Source organism: Zingiber officinale, chromosome 1B, assembly GCF_018446385.1.
Source record: "Zingiber officinale cultivar Zhangliang chromosome 1B, Zo_v1.1, whole genome shotgun sequence".
NCBI classification, from domain to species: domain Eukaryota; kingdom Viridiplantae; phylum Streptophyta; class Magnoliopsida; order Zingiberales; family Zingiberaceae; genus Zingiber; species Zingiber officinale.
This window is the reverse complement of record NC_055986.1, coordinates 74772414-74797796: the sequence shown is the minus strand read 5'-3', so window position 1 is coordinate 74797796 and position 25383 is coordinate 74772414. Positions and strand designations below refer to the sequence as shown.

Below are 25383 nucleotides of genomic sequence, written 5' to 3'. Positions count from 1 at the left end.
TGTCAAAACCACGTTTCTGAATGGAAACTTACTCGAGGATGTGTACATGACATAACCTGAGGGTTTTGTAGATCTACAGCATACTGACAGAGTATGCAAGCTGCATAAGTCCATTTATGGACTAAATCAAGCTTCTCGGAGCTAGAATCTTCGATTTGATGATGCGATCAAACAGTTTGGTTTCATCAAGAATGAAGATGCACCTTGTGTCTACAAGAAGGTTGTTGAGAACACAGTTGTCTTCCTTGTATTGTATGTGGATGACATACTACTCATTGGGAATAACATCCCTTTGCTATAATCTGTAAAGACTTGGCTAGAGAATTGTTTCTCAATGAAGGACTTAGGTGAAGCAGCCTGTATTCTAGGCATACAGATCTATAGAGATAGATCTAAAAGATTGCTTGGCCTAAGTCAGAGTACATACATTGACAAGGTATTACTACGGTTTGCCATGCAGAATTCCAAGAAAGGTTTTTTGCCGATGTCACATGGTGTGAGTCTTTCGAAGACTCGAAGTCTCTCTTCTAGAGAGGAGAGACACCACATGGATAAGATCCCTTATGCTTCAGCCATAGGATCTATCATGTACGTCATGCTATGAACTCGTCCTGATGTTTCGTATGCTTTGAGCATGACGAGCAGATACCAGTCAGATCCAGGTGAGTATCACTGGATAGTGGTCAAGAATATTCTTAAGTACTTGAGAAGGACTAAAGAATATTTCTTGATATATGGAGGCGATGACGAGCTAGCTGTAAAGGGTTACAGGGATGCCAGCTTCCAAACTGACCAGGGTGACTATAGATCGCAGTCTGGGTTCGTGTTTTGCTTAAATGGTGGTGCTATGAGCTGGAAGAGTTCGAAGCAGGACACAGTTGCTGATTCTACAACAGAGGCCGAGTATATTGCTGCATCAAAAGAAGCAAAGGAGGCAGTTTGAATCCGCAAGTTCATTACTGAGCTTGGGGTGGTTCCTAGCATAGCTGATCCATTAGAGCTCTATTGTGACAACAATGGAGCAATTGCACAGGCTAAGGAACCTCGCTCACACCAGCAGACCAAACACATACTACAGCGCTTCCATGTCATTCGAGAGATTATTGATAGAGGAGATGTGAAGATTTGCAGAGTACCCACAGAAGCTAACATCGCAAATCCCTTGACCAAGGCATTGACACAGAGAAAGCATGATGGTCACATTAGGTCATTGGGCCTTAGAGCCTACACTGATTGACACTAGTGCTAGTGGGAGATTGTTAGTTAGAGCCCTAGAGCCAATCATGTGATGATTGTTGTATGGACTTGATGTATCATATTCCTATATATTTATAAAGGCATTTCTTTATGGTTATTATACTTACTTGTATTGGTGCCAAATAAACTAAGTATAATAGCGTTCTTGAGTAGAAGGTTCTTATCTATATCAATCGATTGGTTGAATCGATAGTGAGATGATATAGAGAACTCTACTCTTAATCATTCCTAGTCAAGTATTAACATTCAGGGACAATGTTAATGCGATGAGACTAGCATGTAGGTCAACTCGATGACTTGATCTCACAAGTCATGGATATAGAGATATCAAGTTGACACATGGGTATGTATTGGAGAATGTATGCTGAATGACTCGCCATGAGAAAGTATCATGGATCGTTATATGAGTGTCATATACTTTCTCATGTGACTATTAGTATGACTATTAGTCCTTGGACCTGAAGTCACCATAGTTCCCTACATAAGGAGTTACATACTTTGGCTTCGTCAAACGTCACCCATAACTAGGTGGACTATAAAGGCGATTACAGGGCATGTAACAAATTATACGCTGGGATGTGAGTGATGTAGATGAGATCTATCCCTCCTATATGACGGGAGTGACATCATCATTCTTAATAGAGTGAGACCACTAAGTGCATGGCCATGCCCAAATGAGTCAATATGAGATATTGAGCTCATTTGTTTAGAGTGAGTCTACTTGGAATTCAAGATATAGATTGATTAGAGGATGACGCAGTCTATGCCTCAATTTAATCAATCTAGATGTCAAGGATAGAAGGACATTATCATATATTGTGAGGGTCACAAGTAGTAGTCACAAGGTGATGTTAGATCTCAACATTCTTGTAACTTGGGTAGTAATGATGTGTTGCTAGATACCGCTCATTACTTATGCTTCTAAATGAGTTTAAGAGTATTGTCAATGTTACAAGAACCTATAGGGTCACACACAAAGGGAAATTAGGTGGAGATTAGGTTCATATGATGAACCAAGAGGATTAGGTTCATGTGATGAACCAAATTAGATCAAGAGTAATCCAAATTAAACTAATTGAGTTGGACTCAATTTGACTCATGTGTCCATTAAGTCCAATTTAGATTATGACTCATTAAATCAATTAAGTTTAATGAATAGAGATTCATTAAATCAAATTGGCTTGAATCAATGGTTAGATTTGATCAACCATGGGAGAATTTAAGTTAAGTTTGACTTGACTTGAGAGGGAAGATGAAGAGTCAAGTTTGACTTGACCTTGACTTGACCAAATGCCATGTCATTGTGACTTGGCATAGGGTCGGCCAATGATGATGTGCCACATCATCAAGGCAACTTCATGGTATGCCACCTCATGAGGGAAACCAAGAGTCTTGACTCTTGAGATTCCATGGAGGTTACAAACCTCATTGAAGTGGCCGGCCACTTTTAGTGAGGGAATGAATTGATTTTCATTCAAGGCATCATCTTCTTCCTCCTCTCTTCTTTCTTGCTCTCCCTCTCATCCTTGCCAAGACTCCTTGGGGTGCTAGCACACTCTAAGCTTTCCTCTCCATCTCTTGTTCGTGTGGATACTTTTAGAGGTGTGTACACTTGAACACACTAGATATCCAAAGAACCTTGGACAAGCGGGATTTGCGAAGGGCTTCGCTTCAAAGGTATACTCCTTAACATGTAGATCTAAAGTAGATCTAGGATAACAAACATGTACATGTAAAATTTTATATATAGTCGCACGGATCCGTGGCAAGACTTCGGGGTTTCCGCAACGCAAAAGGCGATTTTTGCTGCTCGAAAGTCCCAACAATAAGCAGACTTATACTTTATTTCTTGAATCTCCTCTCAGAGCTGGTTTCACCGCACTTCGCGATGAGTCAATGTGGTAATAGTCCACGCCATCTGAAAAATTGAATTTAAATAAGTCAGTACAAAACCGACTAACCAATACAAAACCAGTTTAATTTAATTCAAACAGGCATAATACCATCATTATAAATCAAGAAATACAAATCTTCTTGATTTTCAAAAGTTTAAGTCGATTGACCCATTGGACTGGTCAATCAGGAGTCCGGATCTTAAGCTTAGTCTATTGTCCTCATTAGAACTAATCTAATTGGACAGGGATTTCTGACCTATGTTCTATTATTGTTTAAGCTCATTTGAGTCAATCTCAGACTTATTGATCAAACTTAGGTCCGTTTGATTTGTCCAATTATCCATTGGATTAAGTCTGACCCATTAGAACAAATCTAATCTTTTGATCAAATCTGACACAACAGAACTGATCTGGTCATATTTGATCAACCCAACTTCTGTAATCAAACTCACCCTTATTAATTCAATAATAAACAAACTGGTTAAACCAACAAATAATTTGAACCAGATCTAGATTGTAAAATACCGAAAATAGGCGAATATTAATAAGGGAATTTTCAGGAATTTTTGGAAATTTTTCGGGAATTTTTCGGAGCTCGTATGGACGAGTTAACGGGGATGAATACGGGGCCCGGAAAAGCCTGTTTAGGCTACCCCATTTAAGCGAGGAAATGTTTATAATTACATTTCCTTTTTCTTTTATTTTCTTTATTTGTTTTTGTTTTCTTTTATTCTTATTCCTCTCTCGACACCGACCCGTGCCCGAGCCTTGCCGCGCGCCCGACTCCTCCGAGCCCTAACCGTCGGAGTTCTAACCGCCGGCCGCTGCGGTTTTCCTCATCTCCCTCACGTGCAAAAGGCCGAGACCAAGAGGTGCTAGCATTTCTATTCTCCCTCTTCTCAGCCGAGCGATTCCTTGCCCTAGTGCCGGCCCGCCGCTGAGCCCTAGCATAGCCGGTGCCCTAACCTCATCCGCGACACCCGACTCCAGCGACGCCACTTCTTACCTCTGCCCGTCGCCCTTCGCCTTACCGTGGAGATCTCAGTCGCCCCTTTTGTTGGAGCAGATCAAAGGGTGGTGCCGCATCAGTCGGCTGCCTCCCGCGCCTGGCATAGTCTGTGGATTCTTCCTGTTGCCGACCACTGAAGAAGGATCACTGTTTTATTCTTTCTTAAAGCTGTGGGGGTCTCGGAGTAAGGTAGGATCGAGGTATATTCTTTGATTTGCAATCGTCACTGCTTAATCTCTTCTTTTGGTCCCAACCAGTGAGGATTTGTTGGAAGTGATCTTGGTTCTAGTGGTGTTTCTTGCCGGCAGCACTCAAACAAGCATTGTCAGGGGTTTTGGATCAAGAGCAAAGGTAAGAATGTGTACTGTGAAGAAAAGAAAGAATTTGTTACTAGAATTAGTTTTAGGTTTAACTTTAAATCTAATTGTGTAGTGGATTTAAGTTTGGATTTCTAATCTAATGAGTTGATTGGGGATTAAGTTACTAACCCTAGTTAACTATTAGATTTAAATAGGTAATTGAGGTTATGTGATTAGGGTTTTACCCTAAATTAGTTTTGGGAATTTTATTTAGCTATTTTTATGAATGTAGCTAAATAAAATATATGTGCTTTGGTGACACAGGACCTTGATTCGAGACGGTATCTCGACGTCGGATTGGACATTTCTTTTGTCGGAGGCGGGTACTTTTGACTTATGTCATTTGATATACATAGTAGTGAATTTAACAAGTTGCATTAATTATGTCCTTTATTTCTTTCGGTTAGTCACTACCCATTATCTGATACGTGATTGATTGATTGCTTGATTTGCATCCCGTGTATACTTTATTTATTTATACATGCTTATAGGGGGTAGTGATATACCATGCTTCACCATGTTCAGGACCTAGGTTTTTATACCTTCTGTGTACCTTTGATTCGATATGATCCGTTGACCTAGGGTTCACTTTTCTATATATATGGATTAGGTCAGGATGTTTTTATGGTTATTGCCATACACCATTTGCATGATTGCATGCTGTGCGATAGTCCGCTCCATTATTGTTGAGCACATCGCCAGTTACATGGATCTGCACACACCACCACTCATGGGTTAAGTGGTCGATTCAGGCAGAGTGTGTTGCAGCAGGGACTCTGTTAGGCACCGTTGGTCCACTCATGGGTAGTGAGACACAACGTGTTATCCGGCAGGGATTCCTCCCCGTCACTGTGTATCGGGAGTTGAGAGCATTGCGCTCCCCCATTTATGATTTGGGGTAGGAGGATAGATGTACTCCGACAGCATCCCGTCCACTCGGTCACTCATCAGGAGTAGTGACGACAGAGTGCACGGTTGTCACAGCCCTACCCACTCGGCCTCACTATTGTGTGAGATGATCGACTGGCGTCAGGGGTGACCAGGACGCATCATGGGCATCATATGCATGATGCATTTAATATGGGTTATGTAGAAGTTTCAGATTGTCCGCCGTACAGGGGAGATGCTGCCGAAATTTCTTCGGACAGGGACTCCTCTGGGGCGTGACAATTTAATGGTATCAGAGCACAGCTATACGATCTTTTATTTTCGTATTTTTGATGTTTGGGATAACCTGATACCAATTTATTTACTTGGTATCAGAGCGCCAAGTTTGGCGATACTTGTTGGATTTTCGGGATTTATCTGATACCAATTTGTTGGTATCAGAGCAGGTTATGGATACCTGCTTTTGGTGTTCTGGATTTTTGGATGTCTATTTTGGTTTGTACGGATTTCCATTATGGTTATGTTTCGGACTTCCGTTTCGGATTTATATGGATTTCCGGCGATTTTCTCAGAAGTTGGGGACTGGACAGCGATGGAATATCTCCAGACGGCAAATAGGTATGATGTTTATTTTATGATAGTTAGGACATCTATTAGCACTTTATCTTTATTACCTGTCTGGTTGTTGTAGCCATATTACATGTGATGGGTTAGCCACTGATCTTGGTCGACCCTCATAGAGATCAAGGATTATAGTCTCTAGTGATTTTTCATATCATACCATCAGTAGTTTTAGCTTCTGTTACTACTACTAGGAGATGGAGGCACATATCAGCCTCTGCTATTGTTAGCTGGGTAATGGATGATACCTGCATATTTTTGTTGACTTAGCCAGTAGAGTTGTTATACTCATATCTTTTGGATATTAGGATACCTGATTCGATGAAAAATTGTTCATGGGGGAGTTACCATGTTTGATCATTATTGAGAATGGTTTGAGGTTGAGGGATTTTGTGAGATCAGATATTGTGATATGTTGATTTCTTATGGTTTATGAGAGTAAATGGTATGTGGTTGTTTGATGATCAAATACTAGATATTTATTTTGATGATCTATTAGTGGATAACTAATTTGATGATTTATATTTGGGTTGTCATTGATTGTGACATAGTGAGTGTCATTTATGATATTCATAGGTTTGATGATTATAGTTGGTGATCAGATATAGATCGGGTGCTAGAGAGTTTACGGTTGAGTGTACCTATGAGATTTTAATAAATCTGGTTAGTTGTGGTTAGTTAACAGGATGATAAAATTGATATTTGCTTCCTCTGATATTGGACTATGTGGATAAATAATGATTTGATGTTTTGAATGCTAATTAGCTCTCATGGGGAGTAGAGATTTATTCATCTGATAGTATGTGGGCTGATATTTTTGAGGATAAAAAAAAAATGAGAGTGTCTTGATGTTATTAAATTCTGACTTTTTCTTTTGGGTCGTACACATTTATACATATGATATTATGTGGTTGGATATACCTTAGTTGCTTGTGGAGGATTAAGGTATTCTTGATTAGTTAGTAGATGAATGATTTAGTTTTGTTGGTTGATCAGTAAAGAATTGTCATACTCTATTTTTAGAGGTTCGAACCTTTAGGTTATTTGTGCTTAGTTATGTATCTAGAGCACCTTAGAGTACATGTTTTGTACTGACGTGGGAAGGACTGATTTAGTCATAAATCATTTTCAGCTTGGATAGTTTATAAATGATCGATGTATCCTATTCCATGAAAACCTTGACCATGGACTGTATATACCTGGTGGGATACAATCGTTACTAGTGTATACTGGGAGAGTACATTTGGATTTATGATGATAAAATTTTTCCCATTGGATATAGTCTTGGTAGTGTATGACATTGACTGGCAATGTTATACCACGGTGTGTATATCGTTCTTGTCCGATACCAGTTCCTTTGAACCTAGAGCAGGGTTGTTACTGGATGATTAGGCTGCTTTATTTTGGGTTGCTTTTGATTGATGTATTCATGCTTGATACATATGCATGAATTTTGTTTAGATATACCGGTAATCCATGAGTGTTGGTAGCATAAGGTTGGTCTCTTTGCTTGAGCTGATATGCTGATTTTGCATGTATATCATGATTGTTTTGGGTTGTAGGAGTCCTGTGGTAGACTGTCCATTTGCAAGTAGTATATGTATCCATGTTCTGATATGATTTGAAGGTTCCTTGTGGATCATAGATATGTAGTTCGGTGTATGTATCTGGAGGTATTATTGAAGATAGCTTGTTGATTAAATCCGAGATGTAGTATAAGTACATCGGTGGTGTTTTGATGGAGGCATTTTGTCGATTTAATCTGAGTTGTGATATGTACATATGTGTTTGGTGTGGTATCTGAGGTAACTTTTTGATTATGTTTGATTTGTGAGTGCACCTGAGTTTAGTATGCTTTATTGGAAGTATATGTTGGTTATACTCTTGGCATAGGTGAAGATAAGTCATGTGAGTGTTGTTTGTGGTGTATTGTTGATTTTACCTACATTGATTTTGCACACGTGTTCGGTATGTATTGTTGGAGGTATCATACTGAATATACCTGAGTTGTGAGTATGTTTGGTGTATAATAATTGGAGGATTTTGTTGATCATACATATGTTGTGTGAGCATGTGTGCTAGGTGTATACATTGGTAGCAGTATGATGATTCTACTTATACTGAATGCAGAATGTGGAGTGACTGCATTATGTCATTTGTTGAATTAACCCATCAATTAATTTTCCTATCAGTGGATGACCCACTAGGATGCTGATAGAGTTGATGATGGATTTGATTAGTTACTAGGTTGTTATAGCCTAGGCTAACCACAGTGAATTGTGGTTGTTGCTCCCACATATCACGGATTGTTGGTAGCGGAGCATTGCTCCTAAATTTATTGCAGATACATATTTCAGATTATTTGTGGTGGAGTGTTGCTCCCACATATTGAGGATTTCTTGTGGTAGAGCGTTGCTCCCACATATGTGGTGTTTCCTGTGATGGAGCGTTGCTCTCACCCTGGAGGATTTATTCTTTGGTGATTTATGTTATTGATGATCAGATTTTTCGATTTATTATTGGAGATCTTATGGATAGGAATGTCTGTGATACGGACATTATGTGTATTGGTTTTTGCCATATAGGCTTACAGTGCCTTAGATGTTTTCAGGGACTCGATGATCCTGGTATGTCGAGGATGTTTGGATAGGTGTCCATTATCTTTGTGGACGATGTTGTGATCTATTACGGATCCAAGGTGAGTCACGTACACTACCTTTGCATAGATCTAGAGATGATTCGACGAGAACATCTATATGTGATTATCAGTAGTGCTGGTTTGGATTGTCTCTTGTTATGATGTTTGGGACACACGGTCACCAGTAGGAGTGTACCGTGGTTCCACAGGAGATAGAGGTTGTTACCGGTAGCCGAAATCAGTGTAGGAGATCCGCAGTCTTTTGTGACTCGCAGGATATTACAGACCTTTCGTCGAGGGTTTCTTCCGCATAGCTATGCTACTTTCACGCGTGACCATGAAAGACGTGAAGTTTACTTGGACTAAGGATTGCAAGACCAACTTCTAGGAGCTAAAGCGGAGACTAGTGTCGGCTTTGATTTTTGGTTTTTACCTTCGGAAGAGGACGAATTTGTCCTCTACACCAACGCGTCTCTACAGGGTATGGGTGCTGTTCTGGTGCAGCACGGTAGAGTATTCTTATATGCTTCTCGATAGTTGAGGGAGCCTGAGAAGAAAATACTCAGTTCATGGTCTGGAGTTGGCCGCTGTTATTTTTGCCCTGAAGATTTGGCGGCAGTACCTGTATGATATTACATTGAGATTCTCACTGACCATCGGAGTCTCAAATATCTGTTCACCCAGAAGGAACTTAATCTTCGACCGAGGAGATAGATGGAGTTCCTGAAGTATTATGATTGTACCATTAGCTATCACCTGGGAAAAGCTAATGTGGTTACCGATGCACTTAGCTAGAGGTCAAGGGGGACTTTAGCTTGCCACCGAGTTGTGGTCACAGACTTGATTTAAGGTTTCTCCGATTTGGGCCTTGAAGGGTAAGGACAGACAGAGCAGGGTACTCTGGTTACCATGGTTGCTCAGTCATTGATCAGGACGAGGATACGAGAGCCCTAGGCTGCTGATCAGTATTTGCAGTCTATTTGCAGCCAGATAGTTTCCGGGCAGTAGACCGAGTTCACACGAGACGAGGAAGGTGTTATACACTTCCGAGGCAGATTTTGCCTACTTCAGTCTCATCCGGTCTTATAGGAGTTACTTCCGGAGGCTTGTCGCTCATGATTTGCTGTCCACCCAGGCGGTACCCGTATGTACCAAGATTTGAGGTGTTTCTATTGGTGGAACAACATGAAGGATGACATGAAGAAAGACATCGCATAATTTGTAGCGAGATGTCTTATCTGTCAGCAAGAGAAGGCCGAGCATCAGAGATCTGCCGACTTACTTCAACAAATTTCTATTCCTGAGTGGAAATGAGAACACATTACTATGGACTTTGTGGTGAGTTTGCCGAGGACATGACGAGACCATGACGCGATTTGGGTAATCGTTGATCAATTAACCAAATCCACGCATTTCTTAGCGATCCGAAAGACTGATTTCCTGGATCGATTGGCAGATCTGTATAGCCGGGAGATCATCAGATTACATGGTGGCCCTTTGACTATTATTTCAGATAGAGACCCCGGTTCACGTCTTGTTTTTGATAGAGACTGCAGCAGATCTTGGGCACGCAGCTCTGTTTCAGTACAACTTTCTATCCGCAGACAGATGGACCGTTAGAGCGGACCTTTCAGACTCTAGAGGACTTGCTGAGGTCTTGTGTATTGGATTTTCAGAGGCAGTTGGGAGAACCATTGGACATTTGTAGAGTTCGCCTACAACAACGGTTTGCATTCGGCTATCCAAATGTCACCGTTGAAGTGTTGTATGGTAGGCCTTGTCGGACACCCACCCTTTGGGATGAGGTTGGGGAGGCCCAGTTGTTGGGACCTCAAAGAGCTCAGCATAAGGTAGAGTTGGTCCGTACTATCAGACGGAGGATGTCAGAGGAACAGGACTGCCAGAAAGGTTATGCTGATCGGAGACGCAGACCACTAGAGTTCTCTGTTGGCGACCATGTATTTCTGCGAGTTTCACCCACGAAAGGGGTGAAGAGATTTGGCCTCAGAGGTAAGTTAGCTCCGCGGTACATTGGTCCTTTCGAGATCTTGGAGAGGATCAGAGCGGTAGCTTACCGACTGGCACTACCACCATCCCTGTCAGGCGTTCACGATGTTTTTCACGTATCTATGCTGAGGAGATACGTACCTGAACCGATGCATGTGCTGACAGATGTCTCAATTCCAGTTCAGCCTGACATTACATATGAGGAGATTCCGGTACGGATTCTGGACCGGAAAGAGCGTCAGTTGCAGAACAAGACTATCCGGCTGATTAAAGTCGGATGGCAGCATCATTCGGACGAGGAGGCTACTTGGGAGCTCGAGGATACGATCCGAGCTCGATATCCCCATCTTTTCACTTGAGGTATGTGATTTATTTACCGTTCAGCATTTATACTCTGTATCTGTTGTTAGTACTGGCTGATGGTAGATAACGAAATTTGGGGACTAAATTTTTATTAGTGGGGGAGAATGTAAAATACCAAAAATAGGCGAATATTAATAAGGGAATTTTCAGGAATTTTTGGAAATTTTTCGGGAATTTTTCGGAGCTCGTATGGACGAGTTAACGGGGATGAATACGGGGCCCGGAAAAGCCTGTTTAGGCTACCCCATTTAAGCGAGGAAATGTTTATAATTACATTTCCTTTTTCTTTTATTTTCTTTATTTGTTTTCGTTTTCTTTTATTCTTATTCCTCTCTCGACGCCGACCCGTGCCCGAGCCTTGCCGCGCGCCCGACTCCTCCGAGCCCAAACCGCCGGAGTTCTAACCGCCGGATGCTACGGTTTTCCTCATCTCCCTCACGTGCAAAAGGCCGAGACCAAGAGGTGCTAGCATTTCTATTCTCCCTCTTCTCAGCCGAGCGATTCCTTGCCCTAGCGCCGGCCCGCCGCCGAGCCCTAGCATCTCCGCCGAAGCCGAGCAGTGCCGGCGACTCATCCTCTGCCTGGACTCACTCAGCACCGCCGGCCTTCTCCACACCGAGCTCTGCACAGAGCCACCGCCGACCCGAGTAGCACCGCCGCACCCTTCGCCTTACCGTGGAGATCTCAGTCGCCCCTTTTGTTGGAGCAGATCAAAGGGTGGTGCCGCATCAGTCGGCTGCCTCCCGCGCCTGGCATAGTCTGTGGATTCTTCCTGTTGCCGACCACTGAAGAAGGATCACTGTTTTATTCTTTCTTAAAGCTGTGGGGGTCTCGGAGTAAGGTAGGATCGAGGTATATTCTTTGATTTGCAATCGTCACTGCTTGATCTCTTCTTTTGGTCCCAACCAGTGAGGATTTGTTGGAAGTGATCTTGGTTCTAGTGGTGTTTCTTGCCGGCAGCACTCAAACAAGCATTGTCAGGGGTTTTGGATCAAGAGCAAAGGTAAGAATGTGTACTGTGAAGAAAAGAAAGAATTTGTTACTAGAATTAGTTTTAGGTTTAACTTTAAATCTAATTGTGTAGTGGATTTAAGTTTGGATTTCTAATCTAATGAGTTGATTGGGGATTAAGTTACTAACCCTAGTTAACTATTAGATTTAAATAGGTAATTGAGGTTATGTGATTAAGGTTTTACCCTAAATTAGTTTTGGGGATTTTATTTAGCTATTTTTATGAATGTAGCTAAATAAAATATATGTGCTTTGGTGACACAGGACCTTGATTCGAGACGGTATCTCGACGTCGGATTGGACATTTCTTTTGTCGGAGGCGGGTACTTTTGACTTATGTCATTTGATATACATAGTAGTGAATTTAACAAGTTGCATTAATTATATCCTTTATTTCTTTCGGTTAGTCACTACCCATTATCTGATACGTGATTGATTGATTGCTTGATTTGCATCCCATGTATACTTTATTTGTTTATACATGCTTATAGGGGGTAGTGATATACCATGCTTCACCATGTTCAGGACCTAGGTTTTTATACCTTCTGTGTACCTTTGATTCGATATGATCCGTTGACCTAGGGTGCACTTTTCTATATATATGGATTAGGTCAGGATGTTTTTATGGTTATTGCCATGCACCATTTGCATGATTGCATGCTGTGCGATAGTCCGCTCCATTATTGTTGAGCACATCGCCAGTTACATGGATCTGCACACACCACCACTCATGGGTTAGTGGTCGATTCAGGCAGAGTGTGTTGCAGCAGGGACTCTGTTAGGCACCGTTGGTCCACTCATGGGTAGTGAGACACAACGTGTTATCCGGCAGGGATTCCTCCCCGTCATCGTGTATCGGGAGTTGAGAGCATTGCGCTCCCCCATTTATGATTTGGGGTAGGAGGATAGGTGTACTCCGACAGCATCCCGTCCACTCGGTCACTCATCAGGAGTAGTGACGACAGAGTGCACGGTTGTCACAGCCCTACCCACTCGGCCTCACTATTGTGTGAGATGATCGATTGGCGTCAGGGGTGACCAGGACGCATCATTGGCATCATATGCATGATGCATTTATTGCTTGTGCTTGTGTTTGCTGCATTTATATGCTGCATATTGTTTGGATACCTATGTTTGACATGCATACAGGATTTCCTTATCCCTCGGACTATTTGACCTTATACTCAGGACCTGGTTAGTACACTATTCTCCTGTTTACTTCAGATGCATTTTTATCTTTCTTATCAGGAGACTGTACGCATGATTAGTGCTAGGTGTTGTTTCCCTACTTTGTATATCAATTGTACCTGCTGAGTGTTGGACTCACCCCGCCTCCATTGTTGTTATATTTTCAGGTTGAGGCTGTCCGGAGCAGTTCCAGTCGCTAGTCCTCACTACACGTAGTGCTAGATCCCTGCAGACCTCGAGGATTTATTTACCATTTGGTTTGGTTTTTATTTACTTATGTGTGTACTTGGTTATTTGGATACTTGGACATCGTATGTTTTTCTTTGATATTGATGGATGTTCTATTCGATATGTTTTTACTACATGCCTGCCTGGACGGCAGAAGATGTGAGTTTCGTCGGATTTGAGTTTTACGAGTGTAGTGGAGTAGGGTGGATTTCGAGTCAGTGTAGTATTGTGATTACTATTATTAACTGCGTGGTTGTGACAGCCAGAGGCTGAATATCTATATAAACTGCGTGGTGATTGTTTTTATTATTTGTTATTATTCCAGCCGCCTGTGGCTGAGGTGGGTTATGTAGAAGTTTCAGATTGTCCGCCGTATAGGGGAGATGCTGCCGAAATTTCTTCGGACAGGGACTCCTCTGGGGCGTGACATAGATATCATTGAATCAAACTGGTCTGCTTAAATCAATTAATAATTTAAACCAGACCTGAGTTTGATTGGACAAGTTGGTATGGTTCCATTTTCAGTAAATTGAACCATAAATTAATTAAATATTTATTTATTAATTAATAATACATTTCCTTATGTATTTAATTAATTAATAAATATATTTAATTAAAATTTAAACATCTACGGTTTATATATGTGAAGAAAAAAATTTACTTGCACATGCATGCACTGTGCTTCAAAAACACTACTGTTCATGCCTTTTTTTTCAAGCTTTAATCGATTCATGAATCGATTTAGTGAGTGTTTTTTTTCTTCACTGTGCTTCTTCAAAAAGCACTGTTCGCATTTTTTTTTCTCTTCAATCGATCCATGAATCGATCCAAGAAATCTGCGCAATTATGAATCGATTGGTTAATCGATTCAATTGATGAACAGTGTTCGTTGTTCATCTTCTTCTTCGCGACAGAGGGAGAAAAAATGCGAGCTTTTCCGCGTCAATTTTCATGCTTTCAAATCTATGCTCTGATACCATTGTTGGATCTTTTGAGAGCATGAAACAAAAAATGAGACGAAAGTGGTAACCACTCACAGTGATCTCCTGGAGAAATCGCAACTGAAGACGCGATCGACGAAGAGGCTGCCGCTATCAGAAGCATGATCATGGGGCAACCGAAAAGCACTTCAAAGTTCACAAGCCAAATCCCAGCCTTTGGACATTCTCCATTGCTCGACCAAAACACCTCACAGCTTCACTTGCTCCTTTGATCACCTTCTACTGCGCTCTCTACTCTTGTCTTCTCAAAGGCTTGGATGAACCTTTATAAGAAGACTAAGGAAGATGAAGGGGAAAGGACGCCCCTTTGTTCTCCTTGGTGTTTGCAGCAAAGAGAGAAACGAAGGGAAACTGTGCCCCTTCGTCTCCAGTAACGCCCAACACAGGAAGTTCAAGCTCATCGGGAGACCAAAATCAATTTCTCCTCTCGGTCCCTGTTGTAACCTCTATAAAATCTTGTATCCACTAAGTCCACTTATTATCCAAGTAATGGGCTAGACACAACCTTCCTTGGAGCAAGAGGGTCGGCCAAGCATAGGCTTGGAGCCCAAGTAGTGGCCGGCCAAACCATGCTTGGTGTCCAAGCATGGGGTCGGCCACATAGGATTAAAGGGAGATTTTATTTTTTGTTAAAATCTTTCCTTTTGTAGCCACTCATGAAAGGGATTTAAAAGAGAAATTTTATTTTTAAAATTTCCTTTTATAGTCATTCTCATGGTTTTAAAAAGAGAGTTTTAGATTTTAAAATCTTTCCTTTTATAGCTATCTACAAAAGATTAAAGAGATATTTTAATTTTGTTAAAATCTTTCCTTATTTGTAGTTGTCTATAATGTTTAAAAGAAAGATTTTAATTTTTGATAAAACTTTCCTTTTATGTAACCATGATTTAAAAAGAGAAGTTTTAATTAATCTTTCCTTTTTTGTAGTTGTCTACATGTTTTAAAAGAGAGAGATTAATTTTTAAAACTTTCCTTTATTGCCATGTACAATAGGAAATTTAAAAAGAGAGATTTTAATTGTTATTAAAATTTCCTCTTTTAAAGGGAGGCCACAAATAAGGAAGTTTTAATTATATTTAAAACTTTCCTTTTTTAGGCATCATGGTTTAAAAGGAAGCTTTAATTTTTTGTTGTAAAATTTTTTCCTTTTTAGACTTCATGATGTGGCCGACCATAGGAAGAAGAAAAGGAAGTTTTAATTAGACTTTCTTTTTTTGCCAAGATCAAGGATTATAAAAGAGAGGGAGAAGGTGCCTCATGAGAACACACAACCTAGGCTTTCTCCTCTCTTCATTGTGTGGCCGGCACCCTTATTGTTTCTTTAAGGGTCGACGTCACACAAGCCTTGATTCCTTGGTGGCCGAATCTCTTCCATGCTCTTCTCTTTTGTTTTCTTCCTTTGAGGCCGGTGGTTCTTCAAGCTTCATCATCTTGGTGGCCGGTTGCTTGGAAAGGAAGAAGAAGAGAAGAAAATTTCCTATTTTGGCATCCCTTGATGGCTCAAGAGTCTTGGAGAAGAAGAAGTGGTCCCAGTGGAATTCATCTTGGTAGATCGTCGCCCACACGACATCCAAGAGGAGGTGAGGAATACAACAAAAGATCAAGAGGTCTTTATCTACAAAGAAAGGTATAACTAGTTGACTTATTCCGCATCATGCTAGTTTTCTTTGTATGGATTTTGAATTACCAAATACAAGAGGCTAACGATTCTAGGCAATCGAATTTATGTTTTGATTTTTTGTTTCTTTTGTTTTTCGATCTTGTGATTCGATTGTTCTTAATGGTTAAACCTAGGGTTACTATAAGGAGATTAAATATTGAATTTCGTTGAAAGACTTTGTCTAGGAAGTGGTGGATGATCCCATACCCAAGAAGGCCTAGTGCCTCGCCATGTTTAACCTAAAAGCCGATCTCTGAAATAAATATTTAATTAACTTTGTAACATGGGTGGATTTGAATTAATAATGCTAAGCATCATTTGCGATCTAAGTCTAAACCTCTAAGAATAGATAAGTTGATTTGGAATTAATAATATTAAGTTCTATTTGCGATTCCAAATTTAATTTCTAAAGAATACAGTAGGTTGTTAGGAAAGCTTCGGGACTTGTACAAAATTTTTGTACAGGGAAACCAGTACGATATTCCGAGTAGCAACCAACAACTCCCTACATCCATAGAAAAGGAGATCTACTCCATTATGAGGGAAGAACAACCCCAAAACATAAAGTAAAGCATACTTACAACCCTTGATGTGAGAAGAAGGGAAAGAAGAGATGCTTGCCAAGGTTTCCGATGTCTTGGGGATGCCTCCTTGCTCTGGAGATGGACGGAACATCAATGGATGGCGGTGGATGAAACTCTAGGGTTTCCCCTGAAGGGGAAAACTCTTTCCCAAGGAGAGGGGCAAAATCCCAAACCAAAGATGAGAGAAAATAATAGGGTTCTTGACCCTTTTATACCTCCTCCAAGCTACCTAGGAAAACCAGGATTATAAGGGTCCGGTAAACCGGGGGTTTCACCCATTAAACCAGGTTTTCTCGTGATTCACCCTGAACAAAAGTTGTAGATCTTGAAATTATCTTCAATCTTATACTTGGATCGAGCCCTAGATCCAACCGAGCTGAAAGTTATGGCAGTTCAAATTTTGGTCTGCAGTCTGGGCGGAGGTCCAGTTGAACCTGCGGTTGGGAGGCACGACCGTGCCATTTAGCATGGGAAGACAATGCTTTCACTCTGTTAGATCTAAAGAAAAGTTGTAGATCTTGAAGTCATCTACGTTTTGCTATAAAGAATATCCTGAAACTCCAACGGAACACAAAGTTATGGCCAAATTATGAATGGTCTGCAATCTGCCCAGAATTCAGCACAGCCCTATTTTGGCGTGGCACGGCCCGTGTTGTTCGTCACACGACCGTGTGGATTTCACACGGCTTCTTCTCGGGTTGAGTCACACGTCCGTGTGGCTCACATGGCCACGACCATTTTCTTCTCTGCCGAGGTCACACAGCTGTGTGGATTCACATGACCGTGACCTTCCTCCCCTCTGGATTGTTGGCACGACCGTGTGCTGCTTAGCCACGGGATATTGGCACGACCGTGTGTCTCACACAGTCGTGGCCCTCTTTAAATCTGGATCCTAGGCACGGCCGTGCCATTTGGCACGGCTTGAACATGCTAATGGCCACACGTCTGTGTGGCCTACACGGCCCAAGCTCCTGTGTGCTGCTCCATTTTCGTTTCAAATAGCGTTCTGTCAATAAAAACAAGCAAAAAGCAGATCTCTGAATAAAATATAATGGAAGTATAACATTACAATGAAATAGGGTGCAATAAACATAGATTATGCTAATGAAATACAAGTAGATGTGAGTCAAGACATGCATAAAAGTGTATATAATTTACGCACATCATTGGACTTGGCTACTAGGATTACGTTAGAAAGTCAAGACGGGAATTGTACTTCTCTAATGTGACCAGCTTTCCTGAGTTGGTCCACCTCGACCCGGATGATCTTATTTTTTTCGGCCGAGGAGTTCCTCTTCTTTTGCTTAACTGGTCGGGAATCAGGCAGTAGATGTAATTTATGCTCTGGCACTTCAGGTCGGACCCTTGGCAGTTCCTCGGGGGACCAAGCGAAGACATCCCTGTTACGTGTTAAACACTAGATTAGGTCCGCTTTGAGCACGATAGGCAGGTCACTTGCTATGCGGGTGAGGCTCTCTGATTGCTCAAGATGAAGCTGTTGGAACCAAATATGGAGCTAGAGGGGGGGGGGGTGAATAGCTCGGTGTGATCTTCGTGCTTGACATTGCTTGTTTCTTCAAAGATGTGCAGCGGAAATACAAGAAACAACTACAACAATGCTAACAAAAGGATTTTACTTGGTATCCATCTCACAAGAGGTGACTAATCCAAGGATCCACACACTCACGCACCCTCCACTATGAATAACACTCCTTTATGGTAACTACCAAAGGTGGAGAAGCCCTACAATCTCTCTATACAAGAAGAAAGCAAAGGGAAAAACAAATACAAGAAATCTTATAGGTTTTACAACCGAAAACCCTAACCCTAGCTTCTCCTTCTAGTTGTGTTCTCGCCTCTTGACTTGGATGTCTCTCCAAGATCCTTCAAGAACTGGCGATCTTAACCTCAAGAGATGCTGTGGAGTCGCTGGTGAAGATCGGAGATGAATCGTGTAAGCACTGTTGAAGGAAACGCTCGCCTGCAGCTAAATACGACGCCAATGGTCGGATCCCGATCGATTGGATTGCTCCCAATCAATCGGGGAGGCTTTGGATCGATCAACCGATCGATCCAGAGTGTCTCTGTGCTCTCTGGAATAGCCTGGATCGATCGGCTGATCGATCCAGGGCTTACCACGCACAAACAGAAGCTCCCAATCGATCCACTGATCGATTGGGACCTCTGGATCGATCCACGGATCGATCCAAAGGGGTTCTGTTCGTAGGAACTCACCCGATCGATCAGCTGATCGATTGGGCATGATCTAATTGATCGGCTGATCGATCCAGATCTGCTGGATCGATCGGCTGATCGATTCAGATCTGCTGGATCAATCGGCTGATCAATCCAGATCTTGGCTTTTGCCCAAAAGCAAGTCCAAAGCCCCCTAAACCAACATCCAGTCAACCATGACTTGTTGGTACATAAAACCTAGCATTCGGTCACCCTTGACCAGCTAGGACTCTCTCACCAAGTGTCTGGTCAATCCCTTTGACCCACTTGGACGTTTCTCCTCTTGCCAAGTATCCGGTCAATCCCTTTGACCTACTTAGACTTTCACCAGATGTCTGGTCAACCTTGACCCATCTGGATTTCCCCATGCCTAGCTTCACTCACCAGGACTTCCCTTCTGCCTAGCTTTACTCACTAGGACTTTCACCTGGTTTCACTCACCAGGATTTCCCTTCTGTCTAGCTTCACTCACTAGGTCTTCTCATCTGCCTGGCTTCACTCACTAGGCCTTTTCACCTAGCTTCACTCACTAGGGTTTCCTTCTGCCTGGCTTCACTCACCAGGACTTTCACCTAGCTTCACTCACTAGGATTTTCAGTCAAGTATCCAGTCAACCTTGACCTACTTGACTCTCCTTCACAATCTCCCCACATGAACAATTGCACCTGCAATGTTTATGTGTTGTCTACAAGTATTGTCAAACATCGAAACCAAATCATCAAGACTCGAGCTGGACTCACTTCAAGCCCAGTCAAACAGGTCAACCTTGACCTAGGGAATATTGCACTAACAGAAGCTGTACCTCCTCCCAAGGAATGAGTTCTTCTATTGTAGAAAGAGGTTCTTCTCGGATGGCATGAACGCCACCGTCCAGGGTTCTTTGCAATTTACGGGCCTCCACCCTTACCATATCTATATAGCATTTACGAGAGACACGTTGTTCTCCTTTAACTTCTCCTACTTGGTCCCCTACGGGGAATTTGATCTTCTGATAAGAGTGGAGACCGTCGCTCGAAACTCGTGTAATGTCGGTCTACCCAAGATGACGTTGTACGTTGAGGGCGAGTCTACCACTATGAAAGTACTTCTCCTTGTTCGAACCAGTGGCTCATTGCCCAGGGATATAGCCCAGCTTAATCTGGCCCATGGGTTTCACTTCGTTGCAAGTGAAGCCATACAAGGAAGTGGCCACCGGTTGCAACTCACTAGCGTCAATTCGCATGCCTTCAAAAGCAGTCTTGAACAGGACATTGACAGAGCTTCCAACGTCCACGAAAACCCTAGCCACGCGATTGTTAGCAATAACAGCCTTGATGATTAGGGCGTCATCATGGGGAAGCTCCAATCCTTCCAGATCTTGTGGCCCGAAGCTAATGAGGGGGCCAGCAGCCTGCTCCTGACTGCATCCGACAGCATGAATTTCCAAACGTCGTTCATGGGATTTCCGTGCCCTGCCGGAATCTCCATCCGTAGGCCATCCAGAGATCATTCCTATCTCTCGGATTGTCGTATTTCTCCTATTCTCTTCCTCCCGAGTTTTCCCTTGCTCCCGGCCGCGAACATGGGGCTGAGCATTTGGACCCGCCTGCTCTAGCCTAGATCTGCCCGCTGAACTAGCCCTAGTACGTTGGTCATCCACCAGCCTCTATACCTGAGGGGCAAGCTCTGGTGGTGGTAAACCTAATTCGGCGGCGCGTCGAGAGTCACGAGCAAATTGGAAATAATCGTTGGTGGCATGTGTATGGGATTGATGGTAGGTGCAGTAACGCGGACCCCATAGACCAGGTCAGGGAAGGTGGACCGTGGCTACCCGTGCAGCTGACCGGGAATCCTGACCAGGTGGAAAGGGAGGTTGGGTTTCTCGGGCTCGAGGAAAAGGTTGGGCCGGTGGTTGGGGTATCCTCTTCTTTGGCTTTTTGACAGACTCGGGAGCTTTGTCTGCTTTTCTACGTGCGGCCTGCACCTCCTCCATGTGAATATAGTTGGCCGCCCTTTCCAACATTTCATCAAAATTTTTTACAGGATTTCGGATGAGGTCTCTGAAGAACTCTCCTTCCACCAATCCATGTGAAAAGACGCTCATTAATATCTCTGAAGTGACAGATGGGACATCCTGAGCTACTTGATTAAAGCGCTTAATAGAACTCCTTAAAGGTTCAGCAGACCCCTGCTTAAGGGCAAAAAGGCAATGGTCCATTTTTTGATATTTCTACTACTAGCAAAGTGACATAGGAAAACGGATTTGAAGTCTTGAAAATAAGTGATGGATCCGTGTGGCAATCCATCAAACCATTTCTGTGCTGAGCCCGACAAAGTATTCAGGAATACCCGACACTTGACGACATCACTATATTGATGTAACAACGCCACATTCCTAAATTTACGGAGATGATCTTCAGGGTCCTTGCTACCATCATATTCCTAGATAGCAGGGGGTTTGTATCCTTTAGGCAGCTTCTCTTCTAATACCCTTATGGAGAAGGGCACTTGCTCTTCCAGCTCTGCTCGGGGCTCTTCCCTGAGGACAATAGCTTTTCCTTTCTTAGAGTTCCTGGGCGAGGAACTTTCTGCCATAGAAAACTGCGGTTGTTCTTTTTTAGGGTTGTAGCACCCCACGTCCCGCTGATAATAACCTAGACTGGGCTCCCTATAGAAGGTCGGGGGAAATTTCTCAGGTTGCTTTCTTTTAGATCCTCGATCAGAAATATTCGTTCGATCTTTGGAAACTTCGAGCAGCTTGTGCGGTCGGGAAACAGTGGTTTGTTTTGCTGAAGCCGCCCGCTTCTTGGCTTCCTTGAAGAGCTCATATTCTCCTGCTATCATGGTGATGTTGATTCTGCCGGTGTCCTCCATCTTCACGTTCCAGAACAGGTAAGTGTGTTTCCCACAGATGACGCCAAATTGATCCCGTCCAAAATCTGAGTCAGATGGAGGGCGGGGTGAGCTGGCAGTGATGTTGACGAGGGGTGACTGAGCTTCTCCGAAAGTACTATGGAGGATGGCTGACGAGGGGTGATGACGAAGAGGGTGGTATGGGGATCCTACGCACACTTAGACAAGCACCCTGCATGTTAGGGACCAAGAACCAGGGAAAAAGTCCCCGGAGCAGGCCCTTCGACGCTTAAGTTAGGTACTTTTTCCCCAGAAACACAGTAAAATGCAAAAAATAGAAGTCAGATGAGAAAAATTTAGTGAGCGTACCTGCGTAAGGGAAATGACCCTCCTTTTTATATGGCAGTGCGTACTTATGGCATCTGACAAGTGTCAGGGGATGTCGGATGTCAGATCTTGTCTAGCGGTGAGTGACACGTGGCATCCTCTTATAGGTCAGCGGAAGGTTTTGTTGGCAGCGAGTCACAGACCGCTAAAATATTCCCTGACACATAGTAGTTATTCTTTGGCAGGTGGTTACGATTCTCTGACTCAGTTGTCATTTTTGATGATCGAGCATGGACCAAAGAACTCTTGACAACCAGCAATCGACGAGCCTGACCTGGATATATCTGAGTAGTCCGCCATATCCTGGCCAGGCGTACCAGGTTCTTATATGTGGGTTTGCTTGAGAAAACCCGACCGGTAGAGATAGTTCCCGTACTTCCTACACTGTTTCTTGTGCTACTAGTATGAGTTCCCGATCTAGATATCCCAACCGGGCAACTAGTCTGAATTCCCGATCTAGACATCCCGACCGAGTAACTAGTTTGAATTCCCGATCTGGACATCCCAACTGAGTAACTGGTTTGAATTCCCGATCTGAACATCCTGACCGAGCCTTAACTGGCTAGCGGCTTCTAACAGTTATAACCCTTATGTTGAGTGATACGCCTCCTCGAACTCTTACTGCCACGTCTCCTATACTTCTGACTGTCATGTCCTTTTGACTTTTGACTATCATGTCCCTTTGACTTTTAATTACCATGTACCCTCATGCATCGCATCGCGTGTGTGTATAGTAATAGAGTGAGAAAAACAATAAATAATACTAGCAGAAAAGACGAGACGGCCATAATTACATGACCTCCCTGCACAAACAAAAGAGACCATTTTTATTAGGAAAAGTGGTATTGGTTCATCAACATATCAGATCTCACCAGCAAAAAAAAAAAAAAAAAAAGAGGAAAACAAAAATGAAAAGAGTTACAATTTAGCCGGTGAACAAAAATGAATTTAGCCGATGAGAACTAGTTCACTCTTTCCCCTTTCCTTAAGGAAACCGCATGCAGCGACCCCCCTCACCGGAGGAAAATAAGGAACAGCGTGTTCTCCTCCATCGTAATTAATTGAACTAGAACTCTTCTAATAATACATAACATACAGCTTACAGGACCAGCTGGGTCTTTCCACGATGAAAGGTCGCAGGTCGTAGGTCGGTTGATGAACACTTTCATGCTTCACTGCCTTCATTGGCAGAAGAGCCAATCCCCACCTGCAGCCAGTCGGAGCTCTCTTCCCCCATGTTAATGTCCTTGAGTTCACTCAACTTAGCTAATTTCACCTTACTTTCCACCTCATCCTCCACATGGTTGAAACTAGATATCTCGTTGCAGGTGATATTATCCTTATTGTGGATGTTGGTGGTGGTGTGGTTCTGATCATTGTTATTGTTCTTCATGTCGCTGCTGGTGGTAATGCTAGCTCTGTTTTTGCTCGCGTTATCACGATCATTAATCCACGAGCGCAGGTAGATGGCCGCAGGAATCTCAAGCCGCAATGAGCTTCCGATGTCTCTCCTAACTGCGTCGTTGATTGGCGGCATGTTGAGATCGAAATGCTCAGAGTTGGAATTGGCGTCGAACATTGGTCGGAGGGTGAGCTGCTGATGGAGGCCGGCGTGGCCCGGGAGCGGTTGGAGTTTCAGGGTCGGGTCCGACGGTGAATTGGAGGTGATCCAGTGACAGCGCTTGTGACCTCCCAACGCCTGCCCTGACGTGAACACGCGGTGGCAGATCGAGCACTCGTGCACCTTGGACTTCTTCTTTGCCACCGGTGCGACGGCCAAGGGTGCCGGGTTTTCTATGGGCACGAGCGCCATCGACATCGACGCCTCCGCCATTTGGTCGCTACTGCTCGCATTGTTCATATTGTGAGTGGCAATGATGATCTCCTCGTCAGCTGGCGGCGACGGCGTCTCATCGAGGGCACTTAACTTGGCGGCGAAGCAGCCCTTGACCTTCTTGTGGCTGGCCCTGTGGCCGCCCAGCGCCTGGTGGGAGGTGAACACCTTCTTGCACGCCTTGCACTCGAACAATCCCTTGGGGACCGCTGGCGGCGCCTGCAGAGCGAATGGAGGGGGAAGCGCCTTTGGCGTCGTCGCCGCTGTGGCCTCGACGACCCCTGTGGCATTGGTATTAACCGTATTCCTTCTCCGGTCGTCCTCCTTGCTGGCGGAGGCGCAAGACTCTTCGGTTTCGATGAGAGCGAAGACGGGGTCCACGCGGGCGGACGAGAGCATGACTAAGCAATTGGCGAGGTCCTCCTCCTCGGTCATCGCCACCTTGGTGCGCCGGGAGCGTTTTCCCTTGGACCAGCCGACGAGGTCATCATCGTAGGAGCGTGGGGAAGATGGAAACGAGGAATCGTCGTCGTCGTCCTCGCCAGCCTCGTCGTCGGAAATGCATTTGCCGTGCTCGAGGAAGGACTTCCAGGATATAAACTCCTTGCCGCAGTTCTCGCAGACGCGGCAGCTCTTGAGGCGGTTGGAGTGGGTGCGGAGGGCGTACATGCGCTTGGTGGCACCGCCACCGCTGAGCTTCTCCCGATCCCATTCGCCGTATCCAGACGTGTCGTCCGCATCAGCAGACGTGCCGGCTGCATCGTCAATGAGGCCATGGGCGCGCATGTGTCCGCCTAGGGCGCGGCCGCAGCCGAAGCCCTTCTTGCAGATCCTGCAATAATGCTTGTAGACCTGCTGCTGCTGTTGCTGCTCGGCTTGCCGCTGGTCTATCACCATAGCCATGATGATAATCAGAGAGATCGAGAGAGAGGGATAAAGAGAGGATGGGGTGGGGGGAATGGTGGGTGCTAGTAAACGAAGAGCATATATGGATGGTGCAAGCCTAAGCTCCGAAATAGGGATGTTCCCCTGTTTCTTCTCTAGGATCCCATCCAATTGGCCATGAGAATAGCAAAGGTTAAGGAATGAGGGGCTCCAATGCAAAGCAAAGCAAAGCGATGCAGTGCAATGCATGCAGTAAGGTTATTGGTGCAAAGCAATGGAGTTGGCGTTGGACCTGGTTTATAGTTGGGGACGTTGGTGGGATGTGGAAGTGGTCGTCGGTGCCAAGTGGGTGGTGTCGGAAACAAGGGAAGGCACCGGCGTGCGCTGCATGCGTTGCCAGTGCATTCTGCGCTGGGTCAACGGTCAGCTGCTCAAATCTCGGGCTGCCTTCGCTTCCTCCATCCTATCCATTCCCATCGCCACTGCCAAATTGGCGATTCC

General features: G+C 43.8%; 1 protein-coding gene across 1 annotated transcript; it reads right to left on the bottom strand.

Moving 5' to 3' along the window:
• Window positions 1–23328: 23328 nt before the first annotated feature.
• LOC122038926 lies at window positions 23329–25131 on the bottom strand. Its single transcript, XM_042598902.1, has one exon. The coding sequence runs from the start codon at window positions 25129–25131 to the stop codon at window positions 23329–23331; it is 1803 nt and encodes a 600-aa protein (XP_042454836.1).
• Between the last annotated feature and the right edge of the window lie 252 nt (window positions 25132–25383).